Source organism: Scomber japonicus, chromosome 14 (assembly GCF_027409825.1).
Source record: "Scomber japonicus isolate fScoJap1 chromosome 14, fScoJap1.pri, whole genome shotgun sequence".
Classification (NCBI taxonomy): Eukaryota; Metazoa; Chordata; class Actinopteri; order Scombriformes; family Scombridae; genus Scomber; species Scomber japonicus.
Genome location: NC_070591.1, coordinates 8424029 through 8439640, shown reverse-complemented (window position 1 = coordinate 8439640; position 15612 = coordinate 8424029). Strand labels below are relative to the sequence as shown.

General features: G+C 39.5%; 1 protein-coding gene across 1 annotated transcript in view; it reads right to left on the bottom strand.

The window, feature by feature from the left end:
* The window catches only part of cdh11 (cadherin 11, type 2, OB-cadherin (osteoblast)), a 28487-nt gene extending 17552 nt beyond the window's left edge, over positions 1–10935 (bottom strand). The window contains 6 exon segments of the mRNA XM_053333607.1: positions 3572–3739; positions 5719–5838; positions 8790–9084; positions 9844–9953; positions 9956–9985; positions 10720–10935. Coding sequence (XP_053189582.1) covers positions 3572–3739; positions 5719–5838; positions 8790–9084; positions 9844–9953; positions 9956–9985; positions 10720–10873 — 877 coding nt within the window. The 5' untranslated portion in view covers positions 10874–10935.
* Between the last annotated feature and the right edge of the window lie 4677 nt (positions 10936–15612).

Sequence of the window (15612 nt, the reverse complement as noted above, 5' to 3'; positions counted from 1 at the left end):
TCCCTGCAGTGACACAGAAATGACCTCCGAAAGGTAATCATCTTTTCAAGTTAAGTCAAGTCAGGGGTCTTTCATTGATGGATCCCAGTTTGTTTGTTTTTTAATGTTTTTTATGGTGATGAGAAGAGACAGTTCTGTAATAGCAAACCTAAAAGACACTGCAGGTAATTGATATATGCAAATAAAAGCCGGCAGATATCAACGAAAAATATTATCTTTCACAGCTTCAAATGGCTTTTTATGATGTTTTGCTTTCGTTCATGTTTAAACAAGAATCAGAGGCAGCTAGCTGTGAAGAACGTTGTCTGACATATATTAACAGTATTTAACAGAAACATCTCTGTCGTGTCAATCTAATAAAGATAAAAATCCGACAGAGTTAAAACAAAACAACAATAAAACAATAGCTTGTTATTTGCTTTTGTTTTTCTGCTCCTCCTTCTGTCTGTGCTGTGGTGGATATTTGATGTTTGATAATGAATAGACAGGAAGAGAATTACAAGGACAGAAAGTCATGGAAGAGATGGAGAGACAGAGATCAAGCCTTTGGAGTGAGAGAAAGAAAGAAAAGCTGCTGTAACACATCAGAGGGAGTCATACTCTGATTATCATATATCATTTTCTGTATGTACTTATGTCTTTCATTATTTTCTCTCTCTTTGTATAAGTTTGTCTCTTTTCTGCCTCTCCTGTTTCTTTCTTGACTCTTACTTCTCATTTCCCATTTCTGTCTCTCTCTCTCTGCTTTCCCTCAGTCTGCCCAACTACTAAATAAGTAATCACTGTCCTCATTCACACCATCTGGGACACTTTTCTTGCAGGTGTTTGTACTGTCTGTACTTTTTTCCCCTCATTTTAACAAAGATCCTCACCACCACAACAACATATTGCTATTTGGTGTGCTGTCTTGTATCACAGATGTAAAGTGCCAGGGATGCAAAGCCGACATTTAAGTAATGCAAGGAGGCACTTTGTAAACACTTAAGACTGAAAACGTTTGGTCTGCTTCTTCTTTTTGTCCTTGTGATGTTATTCTAAAAATGTTTTATATTTATCCACGTTGGGTTAGAACCATTTTTAGAATAAGCTACTAGAAATCTACTGGGTGCCACAGCAGCAACTTTGGGACCGTTCCTCTTCACTAAACAGTTGTTTCATTCACGGATAGTTATTTTAAAAAACTGCTGCCGTAAATGCAACTTAATATAAATGAATACAATATAAATACTATGTCTATTGTTGATCATTTGCCACCAAACTCAAACTTTCACGATTTTAGGCTCCGTTGACTCGTGCTGTGTCTCAAATCTCACACTTCTGTACTCACACTTAATAATTTGAGTGCATAAGTGTGAAAAATGCAGTGCACTGTAAGTAACCAGTGCACTCAAAGCACTCAAAAAGTTGAGTTTGTAACTATGGACGCTTCTGGGCCTCAACAGTCGCCATCTTGGCTACTGTACAGGTACGTAGCAGAAGGGGAGAGACCACTTTTCAATCTGGAAATGTCAGTTGAGGATGTTTTAAGTATGGTGAACATCCCCACTTTATACATGCTTTTAATGGACTAAGCACCACTATACTGTTGTCACATATAAGCCATGAGTAGATGCTTGGGCTAATTTAAAGGTTTGTAATGATTTGGTACCCCAAATGACAACACATTTGCTAACACTAGCTAACTAGCTAATCGTCATTTCCGGTCAGAGTGCAACGGCTGTTTGATTTGAGACAACACTAACCTGTCGACAAATGCACACTATGCAAGTAAGTGCATAGTGTACCCAGAAGTTATTTGAGATGGTTTACACAAGTTCCAACTTGATGCTTTTCATTAATGAGCACGTGGCAGTATATACATGTGAATATTTTATGATGGAACGTAAACAAGCGTGTTCTCTGTTGCTCATAAAGACTCAGAATTTCCTCAAAATGCCCTTTTGTGATGGCCTGAAGAAGCAGATTATAACTGCAGTGGAAAACACTGATGCACAGTTTGCGTGTTGGAGTACACAGGAAGAGGAGTGATGGTTTTGACAGTCTCGTTCTCTCCTTCTTTGCATCTCTGCGTCTTTTTTTTTTTTTACATTCCCTCCCTCACTGCTTCTGCTCGTGTCTCTCCCTTTTCTCGCCTATTCAGCTTCTCCCCGGGCTAAATCCTGAGCCCCCCGTCTCCTCTTTTCTCTTCCTTCTTCTCGCCATCCAATTCTGCAGCTACTCTGCTGAATCCCTGCCAGGACTCCCTCTGCACAGAGCTAAAGGAGGGTGGTAGGGGGGGTTTGGAGGGGTGGTGTGAGGAAGTACAAAAAGAAAAAAGAGAGAGAGGAAAAAAAAGAACACATAGAGGCAAAAAAGAAAGTCTAAGCAGGAAAGATGGGGGGAAGAGACGCAGATACAAAGAAAGGAGGGGTGCTGGACAGAGAGGTGGACTGGATACTGCAGTGGTGCAAATCACTGCTGAAGTTTAGCGGTTCTATCAGGTGAAATAGAGAAGCTGAATTTCACCTGAGCAGCTACAGACTTTATACTTTGGGGTCACAAACAACCTCAGTTTTCTCCTTCCTATATTTTAGATTTTTTGGCACCTTATTTTTTAGTAACCGTTGACATTGAGCGACATGTAGGGCAGCCAACCGAACAGAGGGAAGAAACAAATCCCTCTGTGAATCCAATCAGAAAAGCACCATTTGACTATTTGATTACAGGGCTGCCCAAAGCCCAAGATGCAACCTAAAATGTCTTGTTTAGTCCTCGTCCAATAGTCCACAGCTCAAAGATAATCACTTTACTGTTATAGGCAATTATAGAAATCAGAAAATTCAAATTTTAAGAAGCTTGAACCAGAGAATATCAGCTTTTCTAAATATAGTTTTCCTTTTTTTTCAATTTCACATTGACAAAATCATTGACAACTACTTTTCAGCCCTACTTAATTGCATTGTTGTTGAGAGTCAGAAATATTAAGCATCATATTTGCTTTTCATACATACTCATTGAACATTTTTTGAACTACTAATACAAAAAAAAAGTTTCATGTGGTGTCCCCCTCTGTCTCGTTTCCTCCTTAACCATCATATTTACAGATTTTGACAAATCCAGGATAAACATCTCAACTACTTTTTTTTATTGCTCAGCAAATCATGTAATTTAACACATGTCCCAGGGAGAGTTTTAACACACACACACATACACACACACACACACACACACACACACACACACACACACACACACACACACACACCGACTGATGCGCATACGCCTAACAACACTGCAGGGAGCCAGTAAGAAGCTTTAATAATTGATCTGTTAAGTTATGTTTTGTGCCTCCTACGGTGATGTCCTCTTTTTTTTCTATATTGTTGGCTAGCAGTCTGTTTTTGGGTTACACACACACAAATATGCACGCACGCAAAAAGTGAGTGTGTGTGCTGGGAGTAAATATAGACTATAATGTGTCTATAATGTGGAAGATTTGACACTTTCACACCTTTTAAAGGCAATGACACACACACACACACACACACACACACACACACACACACACACATAGATCTGTGATTAGACTCACTCTGTGGGAACTTTGGAGGGTTGTCGTTGACATCTGTGAGGGTGATTTTAACCTCGGTGGTGCCCGACAGCCCGCCCATGTGACCACCCATGTCTTTGGCCTGGATGACGACGTCGTACTCCTGGCGGGCTTCGCGGTCCATGTTTGGCAAGGCCGTACGAATGATACCTGGATGGACACATTTAACATTGAATTAATGCTCGTTTTTCATCGTACTTATTTGTTTGATCGATGCAGTCTTGAATAAAATGTCAATACCTGAAAACATAAACTGGAAAACTGGAGGCTAATGAATGAAATCTTACATATCATTACATTTATTAATAATACATGCTTGTATCTGTACAGTATGTATACCCTGTCTATAGGCTAAGTGTGCGTTTCCATATGTACTTCTGAAGTTAATATGTTATATTTAGATGCCATTTATTTCAAGATAGCCCATTTTTGGATGAAGCACATCATCACTCATCATCCGTACAAATAAGAACTCTAGTTAAACATGTGTGAAGTCTTATTTTTCTCCATTTCAAGCCCCAGTAATCTTTTCTTTCTGTTTAATTCATCACCCACTGCTCTCTTTCCATCTCTCTCTTTCTTTCTCCACATGTCTAGCTGCAGTTTCAGGGAGTCTGGGGCTTTCTACTGTCATTTTATGCCAACTGCATATGTGTGTGTGTGTGTGTGTGTGCGTGTGTGTGTCTGTGTGTGTGCGTGTGTGTGTGACAGCATGAAAAGCTGATAATCTCCAAACCAATTAGAAATGTGAGCTATGGATTTGAGCCAGTCAAATACCCAACACTGGTTTGATTAGCCAGATTTACTCTGCCCAAATCTCTCTCCCTCTCCATGCCCTAACCACCACTCTCTTTCCACAAACTCACTCTCTCTACACCAATTTCTCTCTTTCCTTCTCTCCCTTAACCTCTGTCTTTCTGTCCTTCTTCTTCTTCTTCACTCTCTCTGACCCAACTCAGCTCTCTGTCTGCCCTAACCTCTATCCTTACATCCAATTTCTTCTTTCTATGGAAACCCAAATATTAGGCCTGGGCTGAGCAGAGACCAGTCTGAATGTCCTCTAGGGACACTTCTTTTTTTTCTCTTTTTTTTTCTTACAGCAGTGCCTTCTTTTCCTCACCAATTTCAGTGAAAATGTTGTGCTGTTACATGATCCCTGCAGCAGTGAGCTCTTTGCATTTTATATCAAGAGTGGTAGAAAGTAAAAAAATATATGACAGAAAGAAGCTGGTTTTCAGTAGGGTCTTATTAGAAAGCAGCTCCCACAAGGACATGTTAAGTGCTGCTAGCTGAAGTGGACAACAAATATATAATAGAAAAATAGTTCAAATGAATGGAGCAGAGGCTGAGATTTATTCCCCATGATGCATGACTATGTTGTGATATACAACCTTGCTTAAATCATACATTTGAATACATTTAATAATAATGATGGTGGCAGCAGTGGCTACTCTGGCTCCTGTCAGGCATGCATGTTGTTTTTTCGTGTTTTTTCGTGTTTTAGCTGTTTGTATTTTGCACATTGAGCTGAGTGCACATAATGTTGCTGTGCACCCCTCAAGTTTTACCTTTTGTGTATATTTGAAAAACTAAATTAATAGATAAATTTATTAGTTGGACTAAAGATGGTTAATAAATAAAGTATTAGTTTCAAGATGTCTAAATATCAGCTCTGAGAAGTAATTATATTAACTATATTAACATTCTCCTCATTGCATACCTCTAGTTGAGTTACTAACTGCAGGCAAATCCAAAGAGAGAAGTTTATGAAATTGAGTCAATTGCAGAGACACTAAATGAACATGACACATTTGAAATATGTTGTGATGATTAGAAGTTGTTAAAACTAAAACTATCTCACAGTTTGCACCACTGATTATGCAGGTTTATGTAACATGCAGCATCCATCTGGCTACAAAGTGTGGATGTGTAGTAGCACAAGCTGAACATCTGACTTTATACTGTCTACTTGCAGGATGTTGTTTAGTGTGGCTGCATGTGTCAGAAGAATCATGTGATTTCTATACCTCTGTGATGAAACATCAGCCTTATTGTAAGTTGTAAGTCTGTGTTAGATTGTGCTGCAGATGTCTCTCGACTGAGATCAGGCTTCTGTTTTTGAACCTCACCTGTTTGAGGCTCCACAGAGAAATACGGTTGTCCTTGCAGTATGCTGTACACCAGTCTGGCACTGTTGCCGTAGGTGGGGTCATCAGCATCTGTAGCTGTCACCTGCATCACCGACGTACCTGCGGAACAAGCACACAGACACGACAGACAAGTCAGGAGATGACTCTACCTCAGTGATTCGGTTCAAGAATAGTTTGACAAACAAGCTTGTCAGGGAGCATGTGCCAATTCACCTGCGTGCACCGTCTGGATGGGAAAAGGAAATGAAAAACACACTCCCCTCCTCTCAGACACTGCGGCTCAATTGCTCCTGTGAGGCTGGTCTCTGCTATTATTTCTCTACATTTCATCATTGTCGGGTGAAGACATCCACTCTCCAATTTTGGAGCTTTTCACGTTTTAAATAAAACATTACATTTCCTCCATGCGTTGACATAGTTGTGCAACCCCTGGATTTATGAAACCATTTCAAAAGCAATTGGATAATCTGAAAAATGCATGGCTGTCAGGCTCAAAAACAAGGTAGTTTATCTAAGTCCTCCCCCAAAACATTGATATTTTAAAGATGTGCTGTTTTTACCCAACAGCAATTTATTTCCAGCAAATTTCTCTTAACTGAACTTGACACAGGTAAACTGAGCAAATAGGGCAAATTGATTCAATTAGCAGAAGCCTGAAATACATTCTGTTAAGTTTGCATAAATGTTTAAAATGTCCTTTTTCAGGCGTGACACAACTCATCAAACTTAGTCACTAACAAATTCACAAAATCACTTTTTCTTAACCTGCACCACCTGTTAGAAAGACTAAAGTCAACTCACACTTATTCGTCTCCCCTTGTCTGTTGTAAATCTTAGTCATGTGAATGTTGTCTCACTGTATACATATATATCTAATCACATATTGTGTTAAGCTTCATCAATAAGAATATAGGAAAGTATAAAGTACCTCTCCTGTCATCTCTTATAGCCAGTAATAGCAGCTTATACCCCCTCAACACTTGCAGCTGCCGATCTCTCCTATTTCTAGAAGTTTTATAAGGCTTCACCAGCACATATTAAAAATAAACAACATAACATTATAGCATTCACTCTAATCAAAACATATTCTAGCGTGTGCCTGGAGAAATCCACCACCTTGTTAACTTTTGAATCCTTCAATTTTCTTTCTACATCTTTTTCACTCACTCAACCATCAGACCATCAAAGATAGATCTTAGTCAGCCTAGTTACTGTTTTTTTTTATTATTCTTTTTTTTCCCTCACTTGGCTTCTGCACTCCTGTTTTATTCTTTAGACAAATAAAATTGTCCTCTTTCCTGTGATGTAACCAAGAGAACAGCACAGTGAGGACAGATGACCTATAATAACACTCAAAAATGTGCATGAACTATTCTTAGTATTCAGGAAAAAAACCCAAAACAAAAGAAAACTTGCTTTGGATAAAAATGTAAAACACCAAACCTCATAATAACACACAAAACCAGCCACTGTTAAAAAAAAAAAAAAAAAAAAAAAAAAGCAGCTGTAATTGCAATTGGCTCATTTCTAGCAGGTGGTGCAAGTTTTTCTTTTTTCATCTGAATAGATGAATATCAACAAGTTTATAGCTGTAGTTTGAACTGCAGCTGTTAGATCTGAAACTGCTTATGCTGTTTCTATGCAACTGGCTGATATCGGCTGGGCCTGACTTTGGTTGCCCCACATCATTACGCAGTGTATACTTGTTCTTTTATCTACTTAATCTTTTTCAATACTCTATATGCTTGTTGGACATTTTCCAGTTGCCGTTCCGTGAACACCACCATCCTACTCCATAGGAAATCCACTGGGTATCTAACTGTAATCAAGCTTCATTCAGCCTTGGTCTCAATATGGCAGCTACCTTAAGTGTACAGGATAAATTACCAGGAATGTTAATTTGTTCTCATTCTGACATCCATAAGGGAACCTGGACCTCGTTAGTCAAATTACAGCTTTTCTTTCTATTCCACTTCTGCGGTTCGAGTCTGATGGCAACCGGTGGCCTCTCCCTGCTGGACTTCTGTATTCAGGTTTCAGCTTTAAGAAGCGGATGAGTGAAAAAAAAAAAAAAAAGCCTGAACAGAAATCATTCAGAAGTCCTTTGATAAGTTCTTTCTTTGAAAGTCCAGCCCATTCAAAGCAGGGAATTCTCCAGCTTTCAGAGTTTCGGGCAGCAGCGCTGCCAGTGTGGTTCATTTAAGGCCAGCCTGGAGGGGTTGAAGACTCTCCAAGACCGCATAAAATCTGGAAAGAAAATCTATCAAGATCACAGGCCCTAAGTAAGGAGACTCTAAGGAGATGATAGGAGTTGTTGCCTGTGCCAGTATGATGTTAAATATTTCCTTCTGCAACGTCGAGCCCATTTTATTTCCTTTTAGGTGCAATAAGAAAGGTCTTTCAAGGAGGTGAAAGCATCTGCTAATGGAGCTGTCTGTTATCTTCCTGTCGGTCACACTTCCTGTGTTCAGATTTCGCTGATAATTAATAATGTATGAAAAAGACTGACAATGAACTCACTGATGATGAACTCCATCAGTGAGTTCATTAACAAACGTCACTCAATGTACGATGAGGATGTGATTATCTCTTCTGAATCACTTATTGAATTATATGCAGAAAGAAAAAAAAAATCTGTTGTTCTGTTTTTTACACATATAACCAGACTTTTAACTATTAACTAAAATAGAGCATTTAAAAGAAATTTAGTAAGGATTATTTCAAAAGTTAATGTGACTGCAACTAACGATGTTTTTCATCATCAAGTAATCAATAATCTACTGATCACGATTAATCAACTATTCATTTTGTAAATGGCATTCACAGTTTCTAAGACCCTGTGGAAATGTCTTCAATTTCCTATTTTTGCTTGACCAACAGTCCAAAACCTGAATATTTATAATTATAATTAAATTGCTGGTGTCCATTTGTAACTACTCCTGAATCCTCTGTTTAGATATACTGTCATCATTTCTATCCTTGAACATTTAAGACTTTCAAACAGTTTCCCCCACCTTCCCCACTCTTCCTGAACCCATTCTTTTACTCACCGACATTGGACATCTCAGGCACCCTGGCATAGTACGGCCCATGTAGAAACTCAGGAGGATTATCATTGATGTCCTGAACTTTCACGATGAACTCCGATGGTGGCTCCAGAGGCTTATTTGTATCTCTGTCCACAGCCTGAGCCGTTAAAGTGTACTGGGCCTGCTCCTCTCGGTCCAGGGTTTTTGTGGCGTGGATGTTGCCCGTCTTATCATCGATAACGAAGATCGTTCCCGCACCTTCGCCGGACAAGATGTACTTGATGTTGCCGTTGCCTGAGTCTACATCTGAGTGGAGCTGAATTTTGAGAAAGAGGAGGAGGAGGAGGTGAGGTGAGATGAGGTGAGGGGAAAAAGTGAGACAAACCAGATGGGAAAACTAAGACGGAGCAAGACTTTTAATCCTCGAGTCTACAAATTAAAGCGGCTGAAAGATCGGGATAGACGTTGCTAGTAGATGTACTGAGTGAGACAGGCAAACACTAATAAGTAAGAGATTTAAAACGCTGTCATCCCAAACACTGAAGAATGTTCAACATTCAATTAAACTCTTGTTCTTCCTTTACAACCGCGAGACTATGAAATATGACGCATTATAAACATCATTTGTTGTTTGTTATGACAGCTGCTGCTTGCTTTGACTGATGTTGTTGTTGTGGAGAAGCATCACCAATCATCTTCACCCTTGAATGTGAATATGAACCTCTCTCTCTCTCTCTCTCTCTCTCTCTCTCTCTCTCTCTCTCTCTCTCTCTCTCTCTCTCTCTCTCTCTCTCTCTCTCTCTCCTCTCTCTCCTCCTCTCTCATCTCTCTCATCTCTCTCTCTCTCTCTCTCTCTCTCTTCTCCTCTTCTCTCTCTCTCTCTCTCTCTCTCTCTCTCTCTCTCCCCTCCCTCTCTCTCTCTCTCTGAATGGGAAAAGCACACCTATTCAAGTCATTTCCTGTCAACCCTCCACAACCCCACCATGACTGTCACCGCAGAGTCAATGTGGGCTACAATTTAAAAAAGCAAGTTACGCTAACTAAATCTAGTTTTTTAAGCCTTTCTTATACTCACCCTGCCCACCAGCACCGGGGGTCAGGTCCCAGTGTACTCCTCAATTACAAAGAACTGATTCCAGACCCATCCTCGTTTGGACCTGTGGAGGACCTGTCCTTCTTGCCCGCTCTTTGTTTGTGTCTGTGCAGCGACAAGTGACCTACAGGCACAAGCACATCAACACATCTCTTTAAACCAATAAGGTAAAAAAAAAAAATCTGTTAAGCAATTCCACATTTCCTGCAGGCTTTTACTCAATTTATTTAATGGCTAGAAGCAAAATGAGAGGGCTCTTTTCGGTCACTCTATGTTGAATGAATGGATTCACGTTAACTGCAGTTCAATAAAAAAAATTCAATAAACTGAATTCAAAAGTGGGTGGGAGGTATGGGACTCCTGAATCGAGAGGGCCTACTTTCAAAGAAAAAATTATGGGTCACCAGCTCAAATCCCAGCTGAGAAGATGTGGTCAGGTGATGTGAATAGCACACTCGTCAACAAATAGCACTTTTTTTTTTATTTAAGGTGGGTCTTTGCAAAGCACTTAACCTGTATTTGTAGTGAAGAGCTGCAGTGTGTTTTCTGAAGGAGGCCTTTTTTGAACTAAGGTAAGTCTATGCCATACAAGTCAAGGTAATAAAAGAAAGAGATGAGAATTAACATTTTCCTAGGTGACTGAATTGTAAATGCATAGAACACAACTGCATTAAATCTAGATGAATCCAGATGAATTTACAATCTGATTATTTAAATCATCTCATGAGATCTTTAGAGTAAGAGATTGTGACTCATTCATGAATGGCATTATTTTAGAGAAGGCTCAGTGGTCCTTTTTTTTTTTAATACACACATTTTTGCAGCTTTATAAATGTCAAAGCCAAATTATTGTCATACCTGGATGTCTGTGTTTGTGGCCTCTATGATCCATGGAAGCATTTCCTTTCCGGGTTGCTAATGCAACAGTACAGAGCGCAGAAACTCCCAGTAACACCAGGAAGGCTCTGAGCAGCCCCAGGCCGCCGTGCCGCTTCATTGTCGGCGACGCCATCTTGCCCAACCTGAGCGACCGTGCGCTTCACTCGGCCCCTCCCTTCTTTCTGGTTCCTCTCAGTGGAGCTCCGCCCCCACTGAGGTGATACACTGTTTTTACTAACAAAATGTTTGTTGATGAACTTCGTAGCTCATTAGCTGAGATTGTGCCTGTTGCCGCGGATACTCATCACCGACTTTCACGTCACTGCCTTTCTTCTTCTTCTTCTCCTTCCTTCGTCTCACAGTTTGTTCACTCCCTCTCTCCTCTGATCACACGGCCTAAAAATGAAAGCAGAGAAGAAAGCAGCTTGGTCAATGACAGTCTAAGTGAGCAAATTTACATTCAGTTTAATGAAATTTTTGTCTTGTAAACAGATTAATCTTTATAAAAGTGACGTCTAACACTCGCGGCAAAAACAACACAAACAGTCTAGTAATCATTCTTTCCCGCCTGTTACGGAGGGTGATGTTCATCGACCGCAGTTGGAGATCTGACTTCTTAAATGGTTGTCGTGTTGATTAGGACATTGTTCTAATTAGCCAGACAATGTTGTCTGTAAACTCATTAGCTTTAATTCAATTAGACAGAGACTGATTCGGTGTGGGAGGTACAGCTCATGTACGACATCAGGTCGCTGTACGCCTCAATTTGCAGCCCTTTTCAAATTAAATGAAACAACATAAAGCAAACATGGGAATGTATGGAAGTCATTAAAGTCAGATACTGTATCACGACTCTCCCTCAAACCCCTTTAATTGGCTTTTAATTTGATCCATTAAACAGCACACTGATCATTGCACAGGTGATGATTGCAGCATCTATAGTGAATGAATCAGCATGCAGAGACAAAATGTGATATGGCCATCAGCAGCCCTGACCTGTGAAATAAGAAGCTGCTCTGTCAGTCAGTGTCAAAAAAAAGAAAAGAAAGAATAACTTTAATGATGAGTCTAAGCATATGAGCTTGTTGTATAATGAATTAGTTATATTAGAATTAATCAAATATGGCCACAATCCAGTGAATAGAGGACTAAAGGTCATTGGGCCTCTAGCTGCTATATAAAAGGTTGCATGCTTTACTCCTCTGCATTTTTTATCCTACAGTTTGATTGCTTCAACAGAACAGAGCAGGCATTTTTGGTTCCTGTTGAAAGCTTTTAGTACCAGCAAGTTGTTTGTCAGTCCCTTTATTTCCTGATCTGCTATCCTCATGGTCATGGTGTCATCAAGTTTAAGAGTTAAAGCCACACGATTAAGCCACATGGTCAAGATTAGTGAAGAAGACAGCAGCGTTAAATATCGGTTAGAGATTGAATGTGAACCTTTATTTTCAAATGCTTTGTGTACCCAACCATAAAACCACATCCCAAAAATTGTATGCAGAAGTACATCAACGTCACGCTACTTCCACCTTTGCTACTGTGCGATAAAAATAAAAATAAATAATTGTCTAGTTTTTTACATAAATGTGAGAGATTGCTTGGAAGGAAGATTAAAAAATAGTGAACCGTGCAGAGTGACTTAACATATGTAAATTATTTGGCTCAATTCAAGCTCAAGACATTAGTCACAGTTATATTGTATTATGACTGGAGCATCATGATAACTCCCATTAGTTGTTTTGACTTTTGTTAAGGTAAGACTTTACAAAACACATTTTACTTTGACCCAAATTCATCTAATTACATTTAATTCAAGGCAGTACATCCATTGCATTGACCTACATTCACACTTGTATTGTATATCAGGTATTTCTTTTCCTAGCCTGGTGGTGATGTGTTGATACATCTTTTTGAATGCTGTTGAACCTTCAGTGACCTGCCATTATGGTTCTAGATGTGGTTGACATGACAGGAGATTTGGGACATGACTGCACATACCTCATCTTATATTCCTCACATGTGTCTCTGGTACAAAACACAGAGAGTAACTGTGGGCACAAATCCCTTTACAGCAACAACAAATTCCTTTTTTTTCTAGCTGTAGCTGGGTACACTCTTTTATTCTCATTCAGGTTATCCTTCATCTTGACCTGTGCTCTGCTATTTATCCCCCCTGCCTGGACCATTTTTGTGTGCGTTTCTATGTGTGTGTGTGTGTGTGTGTGTGGGTGTGTGTGTGTGGTTAATATTCAGTATTTCAGTAGAAAATTCCCTCAGGGCTCATCGGCCTCCTGTTGACCACATGACCAGCCAACCAAGCAGTGTTGACAGTAAATCCCATACCGGATCATCATCTGGCTAATTATCCTTGAGTCTCCTGATTGACTGACTATATATAAACCTGTTTGTGGGGGGGGGGGGGGGGGTATGTGTGTGGGTGTGTTTGTGCTTGCCTATCACCTATCTGTAAAAAACATCAAAGCTATGTTGTCCTTGCCACTGCTATAGGAAGATGACTGCCTGACAAAGCATATCTGGGACTAAACTGAAATCACCTTAACCAAACGGGGGGAAAAAAAGGATTGAAGATAAATCTGTGACAAATTGAACAGAACTATATTAACTTCCATAAAAAGCTGACGGTCGAGAAATATATAACTTGCTAACAATGTAGAAATATCTTCTTGGAAGTTGTCACTTTCAGGTAAAAATCATTTTGTGAATTTTGAACAGAGAATGAGCTAAAACTTCAAAAGACACCTTTAAAAAAACCAGCACCAACACAACAATTATAAACCCTGATGGGCACTGGTTGTGACACCTGCTATGCAGAATCTATTAACGGGCTCTCAAACTGTCATTTTTTGTGGCAGCGATGAAGTGTCAGCTTTATTTATAAAGTAGAAATAAAGCAAGTCCAAAATAAATTGCTTTCACCAAAACTCTGATATCCTTGTACTGGTCATCTGTCTAAAAGAACTGTCAGTGTAATATGTCAAATGAAATGTATAAAAAAAAAAACCCTAGTAATAATAAAGGAGATTGATAGCAGCGTACAGAGACAGCTCAGAAACACTCAGTGTGACTGTGAATATCATATCGTGGGACTTGCTTGATGACAATGAAATAACCGCGCTGTCAAACTCAAATTAAGCTAACCGCTAAATGATTTTTCTCTCGCGCAAGACAAAGAATTAAAAGATAAAAACACACAACTTCCCGTCCATTCACTTTCTTTTTCATACACTCAAAGAGACACATTTAGTCAGTTTTAATATGTTTGCCAGTGTTTCCATGATGGATTGAGGATCATGACCACATATTTTCTTCTTCTTCTTCTTTTCTGATACTTCCAGTGGTTGAGAGAGCTTAACATAGAGAGAAAGAGAGGGAGACAGAAAAAAAAATAACAAAAAGAGACAGAAAATGCAACCAAGAGACTGAGCAGACAGCAATAATGACTCCCGGGGGTGAACATGCCTTTTGGCCAGACCACTTCCTCAGTCAGAATACATGACTCAAGAGTCACATTAGAATAGAGAACAGCGTACGTACCGTGTGTGTGTGTGTGTGTGTCTCTGTCTGTGTGTGTGTGTGTGTGTGTGTGTCCGTCCCTTGGGCTTGTCGCAGTGCTGTGAATCCATGAGTCAAGTGTTGGACTAGACTGCTGTGATTCATTGGCTAACATTAGAGGGTAGCTATGCGTGTGTGTGTGTGAGTGTGTGTGTGTGTGTGTGTGTGTGAGAGGAGGTGTAGAGGTCAGTACAGCAGGGTTAAAATATGAATATCTCCTCTTTACTAACTGACCAATCAACTCCACATGTGTGTATTGGTTTATGAGTAACTATGACTGCTGTTTTTAGAGTGTCTGAGCGTGTCTTTGAACATGTGGTGGTTTACATGTGACTCAGTATATATATTACATGTGAGCATCTGTATACGTCAATGTATAAGTCTGTGTATGATTAAGTAGCTTTCATATGGTTTCATATGGTATGTATTTAGTATGTAAGTGAATGGGGGGGGTTTATCATGTAAGAAACAGACGTGGATTTCCCCACCAATCCTCTTTTCTTGCACTGAGTAAGGTAGTGTGTAGGATACCCTCGGAAGTTAAGAAGTTCATTTTTAGATTTTGTTCTTAAAAATATAATTATTCATTTCTTCTGATATTGACAGATAGTCGTGTAATCTCCTTCATCCGTCTTGTATTCCTTTACTTTGCTCTGAAAACCTATTAAAATATGGAATGTATGATGATTAGCAAACAGTCACTCTAATCGTGTTTAACAGAGAATCTGGGTCTGCGGTGAATGACTGTTTGAGTAGGAAAATAGCAGTTGGATAGAAGATTTTTTTCTCTCTCTCTCTCTCTCTCTCTCTCTCTCTCTCTCTCTCTCTCTCTCTCTCTCTCTCTCTCTCTCTCTCTCTCTCTCTCTCTCTCTCTCTCTCTCTCTCTCTTTCTCTCTCTCTCTTGTGCCTCTCTTCAGACTCAGAGTAAGAGCTGTAATCTGCAATCACAGTGATTATCTCCAGAGCCAGAACAAAGCACACAGATGTATACCACCACCTTATACTCTTGCTTTCTTTCATGGCGCCTTTCTATTCTGTCCATTTTTTTTACTAATCTGTTTCTCCAACCCATTAAGTTGCACAATCTGGTGTGTATGATCAAAGGCTGTGGTTTAGATTTCTGCAGTTAAAAGCTGAAGTCTGGAAAGTTTCACATTATGTCTGCAGTAAACTCCTAACAGGTTGCGGTTGTTTAAAAACTTGCTGTTTTAAATTAATCGGATTAAATAGTACTAATAACATATTTGAACTTAATCTCTTAGAAACTGCATGGTAATTCAATTAAATCTTATTTATGTA